Source organism: Microtus ochrogaster, unplaced genomic scaffold, assembly GCF_000317375.1.
Source record: "Microtus ochrogaster isolate Prairie Vole_2 unplaced genomic scaffold, MicOch1.0 UNK37, whole genome shotgun sequence".
Taxonomy (NCBI): Eukaryota; Metazoa; Chordata; class Mammalia; order Rodentia; family Cricetidae; genus Microtus; species Microtus ochrogaster.
This window is the reverse complement of record NW_004949135.1, coordinates 1,541,611-1,562,684: the sequence shown is the minus strand read 5'-3', so window position 1 is coordinate 1,562,684 and position 21,074 is coordinate 1,541,611. Positions and strand designations below refer to the sequence as shown.

Genomic DNA, 21,074 nt, shown 5'->3' with positions numbered 1-21,074 from the left:
AGAAGCATGACATCACAGATCAACAGGAGTACAGAACGCATGTTCAAACACTGACAGACACACAGACATTCTCCTCAGCAGTCCACTGAACTTAGTCCCTAAGATAGGTCATATATTAGGACACAAAGCAAATCGCAACAAATACATACAAAACTAAATTAACTTCTTGCATTCTATCTGAACACAATAGAATAAAGCAGCAAGGAAAACTATACAAATTCAGGGAAATTAAATGATACACTACTAAATAATTAATGACTCATTAAAGAAATCAAGAAAAAAAACTCTAGAATTCAAGGAAAATGAACAGGCAGCACACCAAAACCTACAGGATAAAATGAAAGATGAGATGTTCACAGCTAGAAATACCTGCACTTAAAACAGAAATTTGGAGAGACAGCTGAGCAGGTAAAAGCACCTGCCACCACACCTCATGACCTGATTAGGTCCCAGAAGCCCACATGGCCAAAGGAGAGAATCAGCTATCACAAGCTGTCTTCTGAGCTCTACATGTATTCACATGCATGCCATAGCAAGCTCATAGACACAGACAGGCAGACACATACACACAGAATTTTTAAAGTTAAAAATAATAAAAAAAAAAATAACAGGTCTCAAATCATGGCAGATATTACCGAAATAGAAACTTTAAAAATACAAGGAATCAATGAAATAAAGAGCTGATTCTTGGAAAATATAAACAAAATTAAGAAACTTTTGGCAAAACTAAGATTCAAGCTCATAAAATCAGAGAGGAAATAAAAGTCATTATAACAGTTACCAATGAAATCCAGAAAATGGTAGACACTGCTAGTATTCAAGCATCTGTATTGGTCTGACCTTGTGGTTGATAGGACACAGCCTCAGCTGTAGCCACTAAGAGCACCACCTATGCACATTCACTGTGTTCCCTTTTAAAGGGGCCCTGCCCACCTCCCACCTCTTTGTCTGTCTGTCTGTCTGTCTGTCTGTCTGTCTGTCTGTCTGTCTCTCTCTCTCCCTCCCTCCCTCCCTCCATCTGTTTGAACCTTTTCTCTTCTCTCCTGCTACTCCTGTCCCCAGAGACCAGTCTCCCCTTTGCCCACTCACTTTCCCCCAATAAAAAACCTCTCCACCTGAGCTCTGTCACATGGCGTCTTTTTCTCGAGTACCTCTTTTTAAAATTACAGACATACCTTAAAAACATATTACACTAAATTGGATAATCTAGAAGAAATAGAGAAATTTCTAGACACATGACTTACCAAAGTTAAACCAAATGAGAAAGAATTTAAAAAATCTATAGCAAGCAATAATATGGAAAAAATAATTAAAAATCACCCAAGGAAAAAAATGTCAAGCCGAGATGGATTCTCTGCAGAATTCTCCCATGTTGTAAAGATCTAACACCTTGTCCAGGTATTCCACAGCAAAGGCCCTAATTTCGGCCCAATCTGTTTTTATGTCTTTCCTTCCTAGTCTGCCAAGATGTGAACAAGCATCCTTAACAACCCTGCTACCACAGCCAGGAGCTTGCTCTATGCCTTCCCCACCATAATGAAACACACACACACACACACACACACACACACACACACACACACACATCTTCAAACCATGAACAATTACACCTACACCCTTCCTTTCTTAAGCTTCTCTCTGTCAGACACTCGTCACAGCAATAAGAGAAGTAACTACTACAGCAGCTGTGCTCTTTAAAATACTGTGTCGGGGCTGGAGAGATGGTTCAGTGGTTAAGAGCACTGGATGCTCTTCCAGAGGACCTAGGTTCAATTCCCAGCACCCACGTGGTCACTCACAACTGTTTGGAACTCCAGTTCCAAGGTATCTGGCATGCTCACACAGACATGCATGTAGGCAAAACACGAATACACATAAAATACTGTGTCTTTTTAAGGTTTCAGACAATTCAGTGATGGAGGAGGGTCATATGTCTATTGGTTAATAAAGAAACTGCCTTGGCCTTTAATAGGACAGAAAATTAGGTAGGCGGAGTAAACAGAAAAGAATGCTGGGAGAAAGAAGCCGAGTCAGTCAGTCGCCATGATTCTCAGACCCCAGACAGATGTAGGCTAGAATCCTTCCTGGTAAGACACCATCTCGTGGTACTACACAGATTATTAGAAATGGGTTAAAGCAAGATGTGAGAATTAGCCAATAAGAGGCTAGAACTAATGGGCCAAGCAGTAATTAAAAGAATACAGTTTCCGTGTAATCATTTCGGGTAGAGCTAGCCTGGTGGCGGGAAGTGGCCCCCTATTCCACCTACTACAATTCAGAGTTTGAAAGTAATTTGTTAACAACAAAAGAAAACAGATACAATTTAGACATAATAATACAAAGTGTAAATTCTATTAGGTCACAGTAGAAGGCAGGCAAACCAAAGAACAAAACAAAATACCCATTGAGGACTTGAGCAAAAAAAGGAGACCACAAAGGGGGTAGAAATGGAGGATTTTAAAATTATATGTATGGCAATGGTAAACACATAAACATTAAAATCAAAACACGCACATTTTAATAAGAAAGTAGAGAAGACACACAAATACAATAAGAAAAGTCCAATTTTACAATTTCAGAAGTGATGTGGACTCCATCGCTTCTGGAAAGACAGGCCTTCCACATCTTTCATGTCAAAGACATTAAAAACTTATTTCATTTTTCTCTTTATCCTACCTTACCACAACTCACATTAAAGAACTGTTAATATTGTTATTCAGCTTAAGTGAAGCAAAACCACATATCTGCTTACAAATTTTCTAAACATATATTCTAAACAATAATGCTTCATTAAATAAACCCCAATCAGTACTCTGAAATTACTTCTGCTTTCATTTTCTCTGGTTTGGGGATAAAACTCCTTCCTTGAATGTTAGGCAAGGGTTCTACCAGTAGGTTGCATCCTTACCCCTCATAGTATTTCTGAATTACATTAATGAAGTCGTGCTCTATCATAACAAGAAAAAAACATGTTCTTCCTTACCAATTCATACTCATCAAACAGTTGTATGAGAGACGGTGGGATGAACATATGAAAACCTTGTAAAAAAGCATTGATCTGAGGCTGAATGGCTCTTGTCATTCGAAGTTCAGTAACAAGCTGGACATACTCCGCCTATAAAAAAAAAAGGTTTTGTAATAAATACATGTTAAATTTCACAGTTAAGCCAGTACTGATACAGCTGTTTTTCATGTAAAAGACAAAGGTTTAGAACTAACTTGGTACCAATACTCACCCCTTAGCAAACCAGGAAACACATTCGCTAACCATCATCAGGCCCAAACCTTTGCAACTATCTCCTGCATCCCATGCATAAGCACTCTCAGCCTGGCTCTGCTGTAGCAAATCCACTCTAGCACAACAACTGATCATTGTATATGTCATCCCCGTTCCTATCTGCGCCCCAAACTGCTGTTCTCCACACCCCAGCCACAGGCGACTGAGATGTACAGATTACATATATTAAAGTCATATTGCTCTTCTCCTTACTGACTTCCTGGAAGTTGAAAACAAAATCCAAATACACTTCTAGTTTTTAAGGCCAATCTTGACTCTACCTTGGTGCCAACAGCACCCCATTTCACTCCTGTTTTCTTGACCTTGTGGCTATTCCTCAAAGGCAACCTGCTTAGGTCTCAGTGTCTTTATACTTCCAGTTCTTTGGAGCAAAATCTCTCACTGGACTGCTGCATCTCTAAAAGGAAAGCGTTTCTTTACCAGCACATATTCCAGGATGCAGAAAGAAAGGAGCTGCTACCTTATGTTCAATAACAGGCAAAAACAAATGCATACATCTATCAAATACATTTTATGCATACTTTGAATCTGGCTAATTTTACTGTAGCCAATCCAATTCTCAGTTAAAACAGCTTATTTAAAACTGGGCAAGTGGCCCATGCCTTTAATTCCAGCAATTCAGAGGCAGAGGAAAGTAGACATCTGAGTTCAAGACCAGCTTGGTGTACAGCACAAGTTCCGGGACAGCCAGGGCTACACAGAGAAGCCCTGTCTTGAAAAACCAAAACCAAAATTAAACAAACAAAAAAGCTTACTTTATCTACCTTTAAATTTTTTTACTTTCATTTTCTTTTTCTTTTGAAATAAGTCTCATCATGTAGCCTAGGAATATCTCACACTTAAGAGTCCTCCTGCTTCAATTTCCTAAACATTAGAATTATACTGAATTTTATCTTAAGGAACATTTTTCCTCATAGGAAGCAAGCTCACTTAAAATTCAGCAAGTAATAAAAAATGTGTTTGGCACAGAATTATCACGTGTACATAAAACCTATCAGATGTTAGATCTTTTTTTTTAATGCTTCTAAGTCAGACTCCATTGAGTTAAAAACGACAGCACAAATGCTCTACGTACTTCTCACCCGCCAGGATAAGGAAAGCCTGCTATGATGATGACTGCCAGAGAGGGACCTAACTGAGAATGTCTCCAACAGGTAGGTAAGTCTGAGGGGCACTTCCTTGATTAGCGATTGATGTGGGAAGGTCCAGCCAACTGTGAGAGGAGTCACTCCTGGGCTACTGATTCTGGGTTGTAGAAGAGGCAGGCTGAGCAAGCGGTGGGGAACAAGCCAGTAAACAGCCTTCCTCTGTGGTCTCCACATCAGCTGCTGCCTCCAGCATCCTGTTCTGTTTCTCCTCCATAACAGCCCACGATGAAAGGCAGATGGCCCTTTCCTCCCCAAGTTGCTTTGGTTTGTCCCTCAGCAGTAGCAAGCAAATTGAGATGCCTGCTTCTCTTTCCTTCTACTGTTCTGGCACTAGTCTCATACTGTTTAGTTAAGGCTCTGAGCCAGAATGTTACATACAAGTGCAAACCAGGAATTCTCCATAGCTCTGAAACTACAGAACTGTCACAGTAGATGCCTCATGATTCCCCCAAACCTCATTTGGCAACTTGTATAACTTAGCACAAGAAAAGCAGCCACTTCTATTTTCAATCTACCCCCATCTCTGAATCCCACTTGCCCACTACTCAGAAGGATTTTCCTACAATAGGGACTAATCAGTAATTACCAGTTATATTTAGGCAGTTATTTGAGAGATGTGTACCAGACAATCAAACAGCAATATGTACTCAGGTTCCAGAATTTGACCTAGGAAAGTACTTATACACACATACCTACTTAGCATTTGCAAGTGACAACCACAGAACTGTCAATTCATTACAAATACCCAATCACCTTTTAGTTTATGTCTGCTCTCACTAAAACTTTTCACGGAATTATGAACACTTTCCAGACACATTCGATATCTATACCATTAATGAGCTTAAGGTACAGGAACGCTGAAGAAAAGAAGGTAGAAAAAGTCTATGAGTCAGAGAGAACCAAGGACACCAGGAGAACAAGCTCCTTTAAATCAACTGAGCAAAGCTCAGATGAACTCACAGACTGAAACGGCATGCACCAGATCCTCCATGTACGTATTCTAGCTTTCAGTACAGTATATTTACGGGATTCCTGAGTGAGAAAATGAGTGGGCCTCTGATTCTTGTGCCTATTCTTGGGGCTCCTTTCCTTCTGTTGGTTTGCCTTGTCCAAATTCAATGTAATGGCTTTTGTTTTATCGTATTTTATTATGTTTTTTTCAGCAGATTTTTTATTACTTTATAAATAATACTAATCAAACTTTCCACTTCCTCCCCTCTTACCACTTCCTCCCCTCTCCCCTACTCACTTTCCCTCCTCCCCCTCCAGTCCTAAGAGAGGGCAGGGCACCCATTCAGGCTTAGGAAGGTGTGCATCCAAATAGAATAGGATTCCAAAAAGCCAGGACATGCAGTAGAGACAAATCCCAGTGCCATTATCATTGGCTTCTCAGTCTGCTCCCATTGTCAGCCACATTCAGGGGGTCCAGTTTGATCCCATGCTATTATGTTTTGTTATTTCTTCGAAGCCTGTTCTTTTCTAATGCGAGACAGAAAGGGAGGGAACTTGCCGTGCAAATTTGAAGACCTGATCCCAGCACTCAGGTGAAGAAGCTGAGCCTGGCCTCACACAGGTCTGTAACCCACAGTACTGTGGGGCAGTTGGCCAGAAGGATCACTGGGGCTAGCTCCTGGTTCAGTAGGAGACCCTGTCTCGGGGGACTGGGACATCCACACACATACTCCACACATATACATGTACATACACAATACCTAATCTTAAATGGGAAGCACTCTGCACTGCTCAGCTGTATTCCACCTCTATCAGAATAGTACACAATCCTACTGTCTCCACATATTCTGTCTTTAAATTAATTCTTGCAATTATACTTCTCTCTCTTCACATTCTCTTCTATTCCTCCTAATATGGTTTTCCACATTTACTTCAGTATCAGACCATAATTACCAGATGTTGATTTGTGAATATCAGCTTTCTTCATATCCTAATTTTCACACTAAAGTCAAATGAGTTTTGGTTATTATTTTTCTGTAGAATAATAAGATGCTAGCACCACTAATTCTTATGACTTAACTAATAGAAACTGCATTGATTAAAAAAACCCCAACTGCTTCTAAATTTTTTCTTTATCTCTTTAGAAGGAGTACATCTTCAAACAAAATAGCAAAAATCAACATTTCTTAACAACTATTACTTCAAAGACCCACTACTACTGCACACTAACATTCCAGCTGGAACTCAGGAGCCTCCTGTCTTTGCCTTGTGAATGTTAGTATCAATTTTAAGACAAGGGAACTAGATGTGCTACATTTTAAAGATTTTACATCTTAGTCAGGTGTCACAGCATATGCCTGCAATGCTAGCCCTGAAGAGAGGCTGGGCACAAGGACTATTACAGTTTGAGACCATCTGGTCCCCACACAGAGTTCAAGGCTAGTCTATAATATATCAGAAGATTCTAAGTGAATGAGAATGGTTCCCATAGGTTCATATATTTCAATGTTTGTTCTGCAGTTGGTGGACTATTTAGAAAGGATTAGGAGGTGTTGTCTTGTTGAAGAAGTGTGTCACTGGGGATAGGCCTTGAGGTTTCAAAAGTCCAAGCTATTCCCAGCTTACACACACAGAGACACAAATGCACGAGCGCGTGCGCGCGCGCACACACACACACACACACACACACACACACACTTTCTCTCTTTCTCCCTCTCCCTCCCCCTCAACTGCAGATCAGGTTGCAAGCTTTTAGTTATTACTCCAGTCCAAGTCTGCCTGCCTGATGCCATGATCTCTGCGATGATGATCATGGACTCTTAACCCTTTGAAATTGAAAACCAGGTATCAATTAAATGTTTTCTTTTATAATTTGCCTTGGCCATGTATCTCTTTATAGCAACAAAAAAGAAACTAAGACACTATCTCAAAAACAAGGAGAGAATTATTAACATACTAATGGCCGATTAATGTTATTAACAGCTACTACCAATCCTGATCATTACAAAACTCTGTAATCAACAAAGTAAATAAAGTTTTGAGATCCTTATTACCATAGTATTCCAACGTTATATGAAACCACAATGAGTGGTCCCCCTCAAAATGAACATATTATCACTTATAATTATTTATCTATCACTTTCCTTTTGCTCTAGCTTTCAAAAGACATAAAAATAAAATCACTAATAAAACAAACATTTTTAAAATCTAAACAAAAGTCATGTTAGAATGGAAGGGGCTGCTAGGAGGGGCACATAAACAGAGCGAAAGAGCACAGAGTCGATGAAAGGCTCTTTCCACTTCGTCGTGTTACATGTGTCTGAAAGTAGTGGGGGTCTACTCACCAGATACAGTATTCATTTAGAATCATGTTTCATGTTTACAGTTTTTTGCTGATCTGCAATCACTGAGTTAACAAAGAGTTTGTGATTTCAATACTCTGAATTGAGTATAGATCTTCAGGGTAAACTCAAACAGTAAATGTCACGCCAAGTAGACAATCCTACAGTTAGAAGAGGGCTCAGAGGATGAAGGCACGTAGAGTGCAAGCCTGACAACCTGAGCTCAATCTCTGGAACCCACACAAAGCTGGAAGGAGAGAACCACTCCACAGCTGTCCTCTGGCCTTCACACCTGCCCCATGGCAGGTGTATATTCCTACAGATACATCACATACACAATTGTAAAATTAACTCGATTCGGGAAATAACCAGGCTAGCTAAAATATAAACAATTACATTTTTATTTATTATAAGGGGAAAACTCACAAAACCAGAATGGGAAGTCCAAGCTCAACTGTACCACAGAGAGAGAGCACCTGGCCTGTGCACCCCTTTTCTCCAGGTCCCAGAAAACCACACCCTAACTTGGTCCCACCTCTTAAAGATAATTGGTTAACAAGGCTTCCCCATCACACAATAATAAGTTTAATTTTTCATTCACTAAGCTCATATACATTTAAAAACATAAGCAGATTACTATTTTCTTTTTTATATTTCTATTTACAGTTTAATAGGACTTGACTCACTATATTTTAAAAAAATTGAGTTCTTCAACTCAATTACTGTTTCACACAGGATGAAGGCCACTGGACTTGAACTTCTGAGGTCTAGGCTTTGGCACCACATTGCCATTCATTCTTCCTTTTTTTTTTTCTTTTTTCAAGGAAACCAAATCTTCAATATATGGAAAACTCAGTGCCACCTGAGGCCACGGTCACCAGACCAGATGAAGGTCAGCCAGTATATGATGAGGGGCGGAAGGGCAGCCACTCCCGGGGTCAGGTAGAGCTGGAGACACTGCTGAGGGGCTAGGCCCCCTATGACATCCAGAACCAAGTATAGTCCACATAGAATGCACAACAAAGTAGATAAGCACAGATGATGTCCAGGCCAGGGCCACACAGCAGCCATAGCTGTGGAAGAGCAGCAGTATAAGCATACTAAGGATTACCTCCATATGTAACCACTACAGGCCAAGACACGAGAGGTACTCAGTTCACTGCATACAGTCGCCAGGTGGAGGTCCAGAAGCAGGACCAGTACCACCAGTAACACCCATACGAGTGCTATGCTTGCACAAAGGCCCAACACCTCTGAGGATAACAGCTATGGGATGTTTTGATTGCACTGTGACATTCTGAGACTGTTAAATAAATGAGTTACATCAAGTTCACCTTGAATCAAGGGGGCAGAGCCTGTGATTAGCTGACCTGAACTAGTTATAGAGAAATCAGCAATTTGGACACAGAAAAAACACAGGAAGCAAAGGGTGGGGACTAAAGTTTGAGCTCTCTTGGCTCTGGGAGGGGGGAAGAGATGTGTTTCTTATAGTATCTCCAGCCAAAAACCAAGGTCAGCTAGTTGCTACTTAATCTCTCTACGTAGCAGATTTTCACCCCAGTCTTTCACTCCCAAGTCTTACTGACAGAACAAAAGAGACTTAATTTAAACCTACATACTGCGAGCATGTCAGAGTAGTGGCTGCAGAACTGAAAGCCCTGCCAAGATACAGTCTAAGTGGCCAGTGGGGTGTTAACTTCAGGCCCCACCTGAAGATGATAATTCAAATAGCAGTAGATTCATGTACAGCTGCTAAGCTGACAGAAAAACAGAGAACTTTTTATAAATGTCCAGTGTCATCCCAGCCAACAGCACATATGTGATGACATAGAATCAGGAGCATTGAGGTCTTTCTGTGGGGGCAGAAACGCATCATGACTGTAGTGCATTTTCCAGTTCTGATATGTATAGATGGAGACAAACTTAGCTTCTTGGTTACATGGGCTGTGTCCACAGCAAAAACAAAAAACAAAAAAACTAGAGTTTGTTCACAGACACAAAACAGTGTAACTCTTGGTACACTATCTCCTTTCCTTGAGTTGCTCTAGAGCTGCCATAGGCCACAGCCATATGTGGCCATTGGGTCTCCAGGCACGTGGTTGACACTGAAGACTACATCAGCTCCTAGGCTGAGTATCCTCCTGGTAGGCTGGAATAGCCACCACGCATATCATCAAAGAGTGGAGGAGGATCTGGAGCTGCCCTGGTCCTGTGCTTGGAACCATGGTCTCCAAATCCTGAGTTCACCAGGACAGACACTCTGCTCAAGGGCTAGCTGTATGAGTCGTGGGTTCGAACACTACTGAAAAAGCTTCTTCTCTTGCCCAGCACTGATTGAAATTACCCAATCGCACAACACATCCCAGAACTGGCTGCCTGGGGCTGCCATATTCATGGCTTTAGGCTTCTATGTCCTGTGTATAAAGTCACTTGGAAGACTAAAAATATCTATAAGTTTGAATGAATAAAATCTCTGTTCCCAATTTTATTTCCAATAACTAAACTTGATCGTTTTGTGTAAGTATAAAATATAAAGTCTAAAGTTTTCAATTCACAATTATGTAAAACTAAGAACATATTTTATAAACTACTATCTAAGGGCAACTAATATTTGCCTTTTTCACTTAACAAAAATGTTAATAAGATACTCTATCATTATCCTAATTTAATAGAATAGAATATTAAAGTCAATGAGTTTTAAAATGTGACCATGATTGACAAAGAAAAATTCCTTGCTCAATGCAAGGAATGGGATGTTTCCCCTCAAGTTGTTGCCAAGCATACTGTTGAGACCTGTTTTCAGTATAGGCTATTGCAATTGCTCTTGATTTGATGTAAGTCTCTACAGCTGAAGACAAAGCAAACATTTATCATTGGGCATGGATAAATCAACATGGTACTAACCAGGAAGCTTCCTTCTTGCTGGTTAGCGCTCACAGAACTAGTAGGTGCTCCTAGGAGGTAAGAGCCATCAATAGTCTTTCTCAGCCCTGAACCCTGTGGGCTGTAATAACAACCAACATGACAAGATCTGCTAACGGGTACAATACTAGCTCATATGTCAGGGGTAGCCAACCACTTCCTGACTGCGGTTCATCAATGTCCACTCCACAGTACAGCCTGGTGCTGTAAGTCTAGCAAAGGACCCATGGTTGGGAAGCTCAGAAGCCCCAGGAATAAACCTACTACTATCACTTTGCTAAATGAACACAGGATCACACTCCCCTCTAACTTTGTAATACTCTCTAGCCATTGTGCAGTTCTTACCCGTCGTCAGGTAAGTTTCCTGGGTCAGTGGCTGGTGGTCAACACAGAAATTCACAACGGGTCAAAGGCAGAAAACCAGTGTAAGTGGAGTGCTCAGCCAAAAATGGGACATCTATGGCCACCCCTCCCCAAGGTTCAGGGCTCTCTAGGAGGCAGAAAGGCTGTAAGAGCCAGCAATCAGGGACCTGTGTCTTCTGAACACAATAGGACTGCTGTAGTCAGGAACTCACAGGAAGGCTGTCCAGTGCACATTGGAAGAGGTTTGTGAGTCACCGCCCTAACTGAGGATCTACAGCAAGTTGACAGCTTCTGGGGTTGGGGGAATGTGGGAACAATCAGGTTTCTTTAAGGGTTCAGCTTCTGACAGGTGCGCCACACACCACTAGATGGCCCCACACCCTGAAGTAGAGGAGGGGAATAGCTGGCAAAAAATTGTTCTTAGTAGGTTATTTAAAAAAAAAAAAATGTGGAGGGAAAGGAGGTGGAGCGGATCTTGAAGAAATACGAATGGAGATATGACCTAAATACACTGCATAAAAACCTCGAAGAGTGAAGATACTTTTAAAAAATGTGCCTACATCTTTGGGCCTTTAAAAAATATTTCACATTTTACTAAATCTACAGTCTACAAAATTTCAACAGACATTGTGCTGCTGGTATTGTGTGTCAACTTGACACAAACTAGAGTCATCAGAGAGGAAGGAGCCTCAGTTGAGGAACTACCTCCATGAGACCCAGCTGTCTTAGTGATCAATGTGGGAGGGCACAGCCCATAGTAGGTGAGGCCATCCCTGGGCTGCTGGTCCTGGGTTCTATAAGAAAAGCAGGCTGAGCAAACCGTGGGAAACAAGTCAGTAAGCAGCACTCCTCCATGGCACCTGCATCAGCTGCTGGCTTCAAACTCCTGCCCTGTTTGAATTCCTGTCCTGATTCTTTCAATGACAAACAGCAATGTGGAAGTATAAGCCAAAAAACCCTTTCCTCCCCAACCTGCTTTTTGGTCATGGTATTTCACTGCAGCAATAGAAACACTAAGACAGAAATATACAACAATACAATATTGTATTATACTAAATATAATCAATATTTAAGTTAAATTTAAAACAAATGTTATGTATAGATGATATAATAAAACAATCAAATTATGTATGTATGTGTTAATATATATAAAATCAAGAGGTAGGATTTACTGGAACATGAAAACACATGCAAAGTTTAGACACCGAGATTTCTATGTTAAAACACTTTAATCTGGTACAGGAGATAGTTCTGTGAGTAAACTGTCTGCTACACAAGTTTAGGAAACTGAGTTCAGATCTCTCAGACCCATGTGAAAGCCAAGAAAGGAGCTGTGCTTCTGTAACCCCAACCTTGGGGGGCAGGGGGGAGGACTCACAGGGAATCACTGGCCCGACAGTGTAGCCAAATTAGTGGGCTTCAGATTCCTGGGAGATATTGTCTCAAAAAAATAAGGCAGAAGAAACAAAAGCAGTGTTGAATAGATTACTCAGACACACAGAATAAAAGTGGATATCCTCTCGGCTACCCCTTGCTTTCTGATCTTCCATGGGTCGCTGCAGGCCTGCCATGGGACGTCTGCCAACAAGTGAGGAAGTCAATGCACACCCACGGAGCCTACCGTCCACTTCACACATTAGCCCACTCTTTCTCTCACTCAACAATGGACTCTAGAGAGCGTTATATAGACACATGGCACATAATAACTGATGTGTAGGAAAGTCGCTTCTCAGATCACACCACTTCTGTGGAGAACTCCTTTACATGCAGCTGCACCCACGCAAGTGTTCCCCAGGTATAAGTCTCTAAGATAATTGTCACACCAAAGTACACAGTTACACTAAGTGTCAATAAATACTGTTTAAATACCCCTACCCATAAAGGTAAAAAAGCAACTGTTAGTAGAACAGCTCAGTGTCGCCTGCCCTCCACATGCATCGGCACTGGAGACATGCCTGCTCACGCCATGTTTACACCACAGACATACGTTCAAATAAAAACTGCCTTAAGATCTAGCCTTTAAAATATACAATAGTGATTACTGCACATACTACCATCATTTAATTTATATTTCCTTTTTTTTTTTTTTTTTTGGTTTTCCGAGACACGGTTTCTCTGTAGCATTGCAGTCTGTCCTGGAACTCGCTCTGTAGGCCAGCCTCGAACTCAGAGATCTGCCTGCCTCTGCCTCCCAAGTGCTGGGATTAAAGGCTTGAGCCACTACCACCTGACCCAATCAAATTTTTTAAAATGTAGATGCCTAACTTCCACAATCAATTAAATAGTGTTCTAGACTGCCTTGCTAACCATATCATCACAGTACCAGACCAAAACTAACTCGAGTCTTCAATGTGATAGTTTGGTTAACTTAAGTACTTTCATCTTCTAGCAATGACAAAGTGCATTTTTCTAGCAAATGTTGGAATAATGTAGAGAAACTGACAGTCAGGACCATTTTAAGAATAAATGAGGTGAAAATCTGAATACTCACTTTGTTATTTTGCGTCACAAGAATACTTCCACCCCCAGGCTTCAAAGGCACCTCTTCCATTGCTCCAAACACGTCGGTCTCAACAGAAAACGTCAGCTCTAGACCCAGGTCACTAATATCATTATCTAAAATCCACTGCAAATTTTTGGCATATTCTGGATCAATAGATGCTACATCTTGGTAATTTACAGGAATACCTAAAAAATTGCAAGAACAGCAGTTACATGCTTCTGACTTTCCTTTACCTATTTAGTGGTAAAATGCTGCCCTCTACAGATACTCTGCAAAACAGCAAAGTATAATCAATGCAGCATGTTTTAAATGGATGCTCATTTCTAAATTAAGAGTCCATTAAATGAAGCTGCTATTCCGTCCACATCTCTACAATGCGGTCTTTCTTTGAGACAGCTATTTAGGAAAGTGTTATAAGCTTTAGAATTAACAATTACTTTAGGTACACGCACATAAAAATGGACACTTTGTATAAACACATATACACTAAAATGGTAGTCATAAAAGTCTATAGGTGCTCCTTCTTAAAAGAAAGACATTTTTCTCTCCCTCTAGCCCTCAGATACCTTAGGAATGTATGCCTTTAACCAGAATAGCAATTATTTCAATAAAAATGGTAGTATGCTTATTATCAGTTCTCTCTAAAATCTGTAAAACAGCAATGTAAACGTCTACAGAAATACCAAGAAACCCATACCAAGAATGTGCTTGTAGAAAGACCGTGTGAAGTAAATATTGACCAATTGCCTGTGATTTAAAGCTAATCCCAAGATCTGTCCAGCAAACCGGAAATAGTTCAAGTGATCAGGATTCACATAGGAGTTGCTATTGGGCTGAAAAGTCGTTCCTATTGAAATAAATACAAAGTAGTAAGATGTATATGCACTAGAACAATTGAATGCAGGTAAAATTTATCCACATGTAACTCAAAGGCCATGGTTATATTATGTAGTTCTTTGTAGAACACATAAACAGCAGAATGGGAGTATAAAACATAAACATTAATTCTCACTTCTCAGGATAATCTGTGTATAGAGAGAAAGTTATAAAAACACTTCTGACATATCGAGAGATCCTGGTAAAACACAACAAAAGGTCATACACATTTACAACACACATTTTTCTAGGAACTATGGCAGTAGTTATTCAGCTATGAACTCGGGCAGACATTGCCTCATTCATCTATACATGGCCAGTACTCACTAGAGTTGCATGTAAAGCTACAAAATATGACAAAAATAACCACTCTTTAGTATGAGACCTAATCACTGAATGTGATGCCTTAGGAATCAGAAAATCTGCTACACCTAAAATTTATCCAATTCTTTCAAAAGGCAAATAAGTTTAAACAACTACTAATAAGCGAAAGTAAAAACAGCAAGGGTATGATTATTGCTAAAAGCTATGTAACAGTGTTATTTATTTCTATGAACTATATGGAATAGACAAATTTTTAAAAAGTCACAATAAATTAGTGTTACTTGAGGCTAGAGGGAGTTGAATCAAAGACACAGAGTCTCCCCTTGAGTTGATGGAAAAGTTCTGGAATTAGGAGTGGTGATAACTACATAGCATAGCAAATGTACTTAAAGCTAGCACACAATCTACTTTCAAATGGCTTCAATGGTGAATTTTGTATTTTACCAAAACAACAACAACAACAAACAACTAATACAATGACAAAATCTAAAGCCACATCTTGACTTTATCTCTCCTTCAATACATTTTCTGGCCATTAACATGGATTACAAATTCATTCATTCATCTAGTAAAATATACACGGAGTTGATGCTTTAGACTACTATTCCTGGCAACAAGACTAAAACAGACTAGCTGATAAAACTAATGAAATAGCAGCAAAGAAAAGTGGATAAGTAGTAGAAAGTGAAATGTCTAGTCACTCAAAATACTTGTCTTGACAGTTCACTTGGAGTTTTCCAGTGCAACACTGGACGAAACTGCTGTAACCACTATACAGGTGCTAAGCAGCAAATTTGGAAACTTGTGATGATTCAATAGGCATGTGAAACATATCATTCACTCTGAACTGCCTCTCACAGTGACCTATTGTAAGGCAAGATTAACAGCCACAAAGATTTCAAAAATAAACATAACCATAATTCTAAAAAAATATGCTGAAAATAAACATACTATTTACTTTTTTAAGTAGTAAAGCTTTGGATTATAGATGAACCAGCAAAGACTTTGGTGACTCTACTTTCTTCTCCTAGTTCTGCATATTCCTTCACTAACAAGTTTCTAAGAAAACTGGATTCTTTAAAAGAAAATTAAGAAAAATAGTATGTAGGCAAAAATCTTCAAAAAATAATTTTTTACTTGAACAAAACATTAAAAGCTTGTGTTAAACTTAAATCCAAATATATCTGTGACCCTGCCAGCTTCTTAGTTTCAGTATTAAAAACTGTTTAACTGGGATGGAGAGATGCTCAGTGGTAAGGCACTCTTCCAGAAGACCAGAGTGCAGTTCTCAGCATTCATACCTGGAATTCCAGCTCCAGGGAAATCTGGTATCTCTTGCACCCATGATAATCTGCATTTGCACACATATTCACAATTAAAAATAATTCTTAAAAATCCAGAAAATTTTAAGTTGAGTGGTGGTGGAACACACCTTTTATCCCAGCACTCAAGAGGCAGGGGCAAAAGCATCTCTGTCAGTTTGAGGCCAGCCTGGTCTACAGAGCGAGTTGCAGGATAGCCAGGGCTAAACAGAAAAACCTGACTCAAAAAGCAAAAACAAAACACAAAATCTAAAAAAAATTTAAAATCTGACTATTTTTTCAATCAAATAAGTTTATTGAAGTATTTTTAAGAAATAGTGAACATTTTTCAAGATAGAAATCCTATTGGATAAGAAAGTATTTCAAAAATAAAAGTAAGAAAAAAAAAGAAGAAAAAAAATAAAAAAAAATAAAAGTAAGAACATCTAATATTTACTTCCCACTCCTTGTGCTGGGGACTGACCTGTGTTTTCATGTATCACCTAACCAAATTCATATTCTAAAACACAGATTCATGATTTAAAAAAAAATGTTTGAGGTTCAGAAAGGTTATGCTCCTGGCCCAACGTTCACAGGAAAAAAAGCGAGTCAGGATTCACATCTACTATCATTGCAGAGGCCAAACTCTTAACTACTAAACTACACTGTGTCTCTATCTTAATTTGATAAGAAAATAAATTTTCTTTTTTACAATACTACATACATTAGGTCTACCTAAACATTGCCTACATCAAGAATTCTTAAATCCCAAATGTAATTCCTTCATAACAACCACACCTAAAAACAGGGAATATATAAACACTATGATGACCAAAAGACTTACATGAATTACAAAATGAACAGATTAAAATCTTAGTCTGTATGATCATACATACACTCTGCTCTCACTCATATCAGTTAGGAAGTACATCTATGCTGACTCTAGCTTTAAAAACTAGGCCTACACAATTAAACTTCTTGTTTTTCTGAACTCGTCATAAATATCACCAACACCAAATTCACCAAACTGACATCACAGCAAACAATCAGAGACAGGTTACACATCCCCAAGTAATTTCCATTGTTCCAAGTGTGTCAGAGATACTGTTGAACAGAAACATGCCTACAGACTTCTGCCTTCCCCATAGCCCATCCTGGTGCCTCCCTTAACTCTTCTCATTAAACAGGCACTTGCTGCTACTTTGGTTGAAGAAGTTATAAATAGTAAGACATTCTCTTCTTTCTTTTTTTTAAATATTTATTTATTTACTTATTATGGATACAATATTCTGTCTGCATGTATGCAGGGCAGAAGAGGGCATCAGACCTCATTACAGATGGTTGTGAACCACCATGTGGTTGCCGGGAATTGAACTCAAGACCTTTGGAAGAGCAGGCAATGCTCTTAACCGTACAAATACTGGGGAAAGAATATTTTCAAGAGAAATAAGCAAACACACAAAGCATTTGAAAACTGAAATCCCATCTTCACTTCAAATATGTCTTTATTAAGTTAGCTTGCTCTCAGATATTCTTCTCAAAACGACTTAGTAGCCATTAGCATTTAGTTTACAGTATTAAATTATATCTTTATATAGGTTACAAGAACCATCTCCACAAACAGTGCTTCATCTTATTATATGGTTAAGCACATGCTTTTTATTTTTAGTTAGTGCCTAGCCTTTAATTGCTGAGCCATCTCTTCAGTCCAAGTGCAATGTTTTTTAGCTGCCTGATTTTGATCTCTTCAAATGACTAAAAATAAAGGCAGTATGAATAAATGAATTAATATGGAACATCCTAAATACTGGCCTCGAGTTTCATGATCAATAGACTTTACAATTTGGAAATGCAAATAGGGTTACCAAATTTATTATTCCAAATAAAGACTTTTTTAAGTACATCTACTATCATTTTATAAAAGAAAATGTCAACTAAAAGTAATAATACCATAACAAAAAACCTTAAATTGAGTAAATTTTAATGTTCTAAAGAGAAGTTTTCAGGGCCTTGAGACAAGCATTTGGAAACTGTTTAGGAGAAAGCTCTGTAAGGACAAAACTCCCAACTTCAGCTTTCTCTTCTGGCATCTCATCCACCAAGACAACAGGGCTATTAAAAGAATTGAAGACAAAATGCAGTCACAGAAATGTCTAGACTACACAACTTACCATCTGCTGACTGGGTAAACAGGGCATAATCAGGATTGACTATCTCATTAGACAGAATATCAAACCACTCACGCACAACACCTTGACCCTAAATTCAAAAAAAATAAAATTTAGCAACAACAGAAATATATTGCACTTCAACATATTCTCATAAATAATAACAAAATTTAAATTAAATTCAATTACTGTATTTATCAGGTCAATATTAAACTCTTTAAGTGTATTATGACATTTTATATACCCACCATGCCTTCCTCTCCATGAAATCGTACAGCAATCCCCTGCTTTAGTTTTGCACAATTTGCTTTTGATACAATTTCACAGCTACTCCTAAAAATAGAATCTAAATATGTAGCATTGGTTAATTTTAACATATTAAAACTTATAATAACGACTACGCTATGGCTTATCCATTTATCAGTTTCTTTGTGAAACATACCTCTGTGAACCAGGAGAATATCATTTTCATTCACTGGCCTGTGCACCATGTCTGAGTCTGGCTGTCCAGAGTGCAAATGTTCATAAAACCATTCACAGCGATCTTTAAATGGCTACCCCAAAAAATGACAGTAAAAATATGTTATCAGTATTTAAGACACCTAATTACCATATCAAAAAAATGCAATCATTAATGTTCTAACTTTTCAATAAATAATCACAAAGAAGTGATCTTAATTAAAATACTTTGTCTAATGTATGTTTAATTCCTATGTTTTCAACAAAAAGTCATAAATTACATCAAAGAACTTAATATCAGATATGTAGCATACTCTAAATCTTTTAAGTCAAATAATGCTTATATGAATGCATTTTCACACCCAGAAAAATTATACTGTTTCATTTAATTTTTTAAATACTGAACTTTTGAGCTTGAGATATAGCTCAGTAGTTAAGAGCATACAGTTCTTGTAGAGAACCTGAGTTAGATACCCAAAATCCCTACCAGACAGCTCACAATTGCTTGTTGCTCCAACCTTAAGGGACTCAATGTCCTCTTCTGGCTTCTACAGGAACCTGTACTCACATGCGCATGACAACACATACACATACACACATAAATAAATGATTTTTAAACTAATCTTTTATGCCTAGTTCATTCTTATTTCTTTTCTTAGGAATTGAGGCAATAGATACAATTTTATTTATTATCTTTCAGCCTCTCCTCTCTTTACACTAAAAACATAAAGAACTCTTGAAAATTTTACTATACTCACTCATCTGTCATGGAAAACAAACTCAAATAATGCCTAATTTTTATGATTAATCAGAAATTGATATTAAACATCTAGTATATGCAAATGCTGCAGGTCATTTGAGTACATAAGAGTAGTAGAAATTAATTTCAGATGAAAACTGCTTGACATACCTAAAAAACTGAGTTAATACAGAATATATATGTACACAATACCAAGTTCTCAACAGGGACAAGCAAAGCCATTAACAACAAAAATTAATCAAAGGATGAGGACAGAGGCTTTGCAGGATCACAGTTTGAACTATGACTTAAAGTTGGGTAGAACTTGCTCAGAACACAGGTAAACAGGTATATCAATTTAAGGGAGACAAAGAGAAAAGCACAGAAGGTGACACTGGGTCCCTTTGGAAGATGCAGCAGAGGTACCAGCATCACTGGAATGGGAAAGTGAACTGAGCAGATAATTAGCAGGAGTGAGATGATCGAGTACAGGAGATACTTCAGTTTGGAACCCTTATTTCATTCTGTCTGTGCACACATATCCCTTCTGAAACTGCTCTTGACAGCCTAGTTCTTCAACTGCACACAGTATGCACACACACCTCTCTCCAAACAATGCATAAGAAACCTCAGAACCACCTCAAAATCCCTACTGGATTGGACTATGTGTACTCCAGTATGGACTTCTACTCAGGTGCACTCGTAATGAATCCAGTACCGACAATACCCAAAGGAGGACATTTTTCCAGCAGGTTTCAAGACACCACAAAATCTCTTCATTCCAGTTATACTAAATATTGGGCTTCAAGATAAACTAAAATGTTAGTTTGTGAGCTAAATATTTTTTGGGTAACACACATGGATTTTATGTGTGTGTGTGTGTGTATGTGTGTGTGTGTTACTATGTGAACATCTGTGTATATAACCACTATTAAATAACAGTGAAATGTACAATATACTTGAAGTTTTCTTTTTCATATTTTTTATCAACTTGACACATGCTAGGGTCACTTCAGAGGAGGGACTTAACTGAGAAAAAGCCTCAATAAGATCTGGCTGTAGGAGGCCTGTAGGCCATTTTCTTAATTAGCGTTGATGGAGTTGTGGGTGGTGCCACCCCCCCACCCCCCCCACCCCCGGGCTAGTAGTCCTAAATTCTATAAGAGAAATTCTGAGGAAGCCATGAGGAACAAGACAGTAAGCAACATCCCTCCATGGCCTCTGCATCCGCTGCTGCCTCCAGGTTCCTGCCCTGCTTGAATTCCTGTCCTGGCTTCCTTCAGTGGTAAACAGCGATGTGGAAGTGTTAAGCCAAATAAGTTCTTACCTCTCCAACTTACTTTTGTCATGGTGTTTTATCACAGCAAAAGCAACCCTAACTAAGACCCTTCCTTTCTTAAGTTGCTTCCTGTCAGGGTATTTTCTTGCAACAATGGGAAAAGTAACAATTAATAATACTAACTACCTTTACTAAAGGACAGCCAACTTCTTCCATTTGTGCTTTCCAGGTGACCAGTAGTTAAAGAGGAAAGATATGTTTTATATTTCTGTACAAATACTTTTTCTTCCTTTTTTGGTTTTTTGAGACAGGGTTTCTCTGTGTAACAGCCATAGCTGTTCTGGAACTAGCTCTGTTGATCAGGCTGGCCTTGAACTCAGGAGAGGTTCTGAAATCTGTGT

General features: G+C 38.8%; 1 protein-coding gene and 1 pseudogene across 3 annotated transcripts in view; both read right to left on the bottom strand.

The window, feature by feature from the left end:
- The window catches only part of Hace1 (HECT domain and ankyrin repeat containing E3 ubiquitin protein ligase 1), a 102,491-nt gene that overhangs the window by 17,947 nt on the left and 63,470 nt on the right, over window positions 1–21,074 (bottom strand). For all 3 annotated transcript variants that reach the window (XM_005368627.2, XM_026789985.1, XM_026789986.1), the window contains 6 exons: window positions 18,639–18,750; window positions 18,445–18,542; window positions 18,200–18,287; window positions 14,225–14,374; window positions 13,516–13,712; window positions 2,984–3,115 (listed from right to left, as the gene is read on the bottom strand). In XM_005368627.2, coding sequence (XP_005368684.1) covers window positions 2,984–3,115; window positions 13,516–13,712; window positions 14,225–14,374; window positions 18,200–18,287; window positions 18,445–18,542; window positions 18,639–18,750 — 777 coding nt within the window. The remainder of the gene's footprint in view (window positions 1–2,983; window positions 3,116–13,515; window positions 13,713–14,224; window positions 14,375–18,199; window positions 18,288–18,444; window positions 18,543–18,638; window positions 18,751–21,074) is intronic.
- On the bottom strand, window positions 8,380–12,992 carry LOC101990207 (annotated as a pseudogene).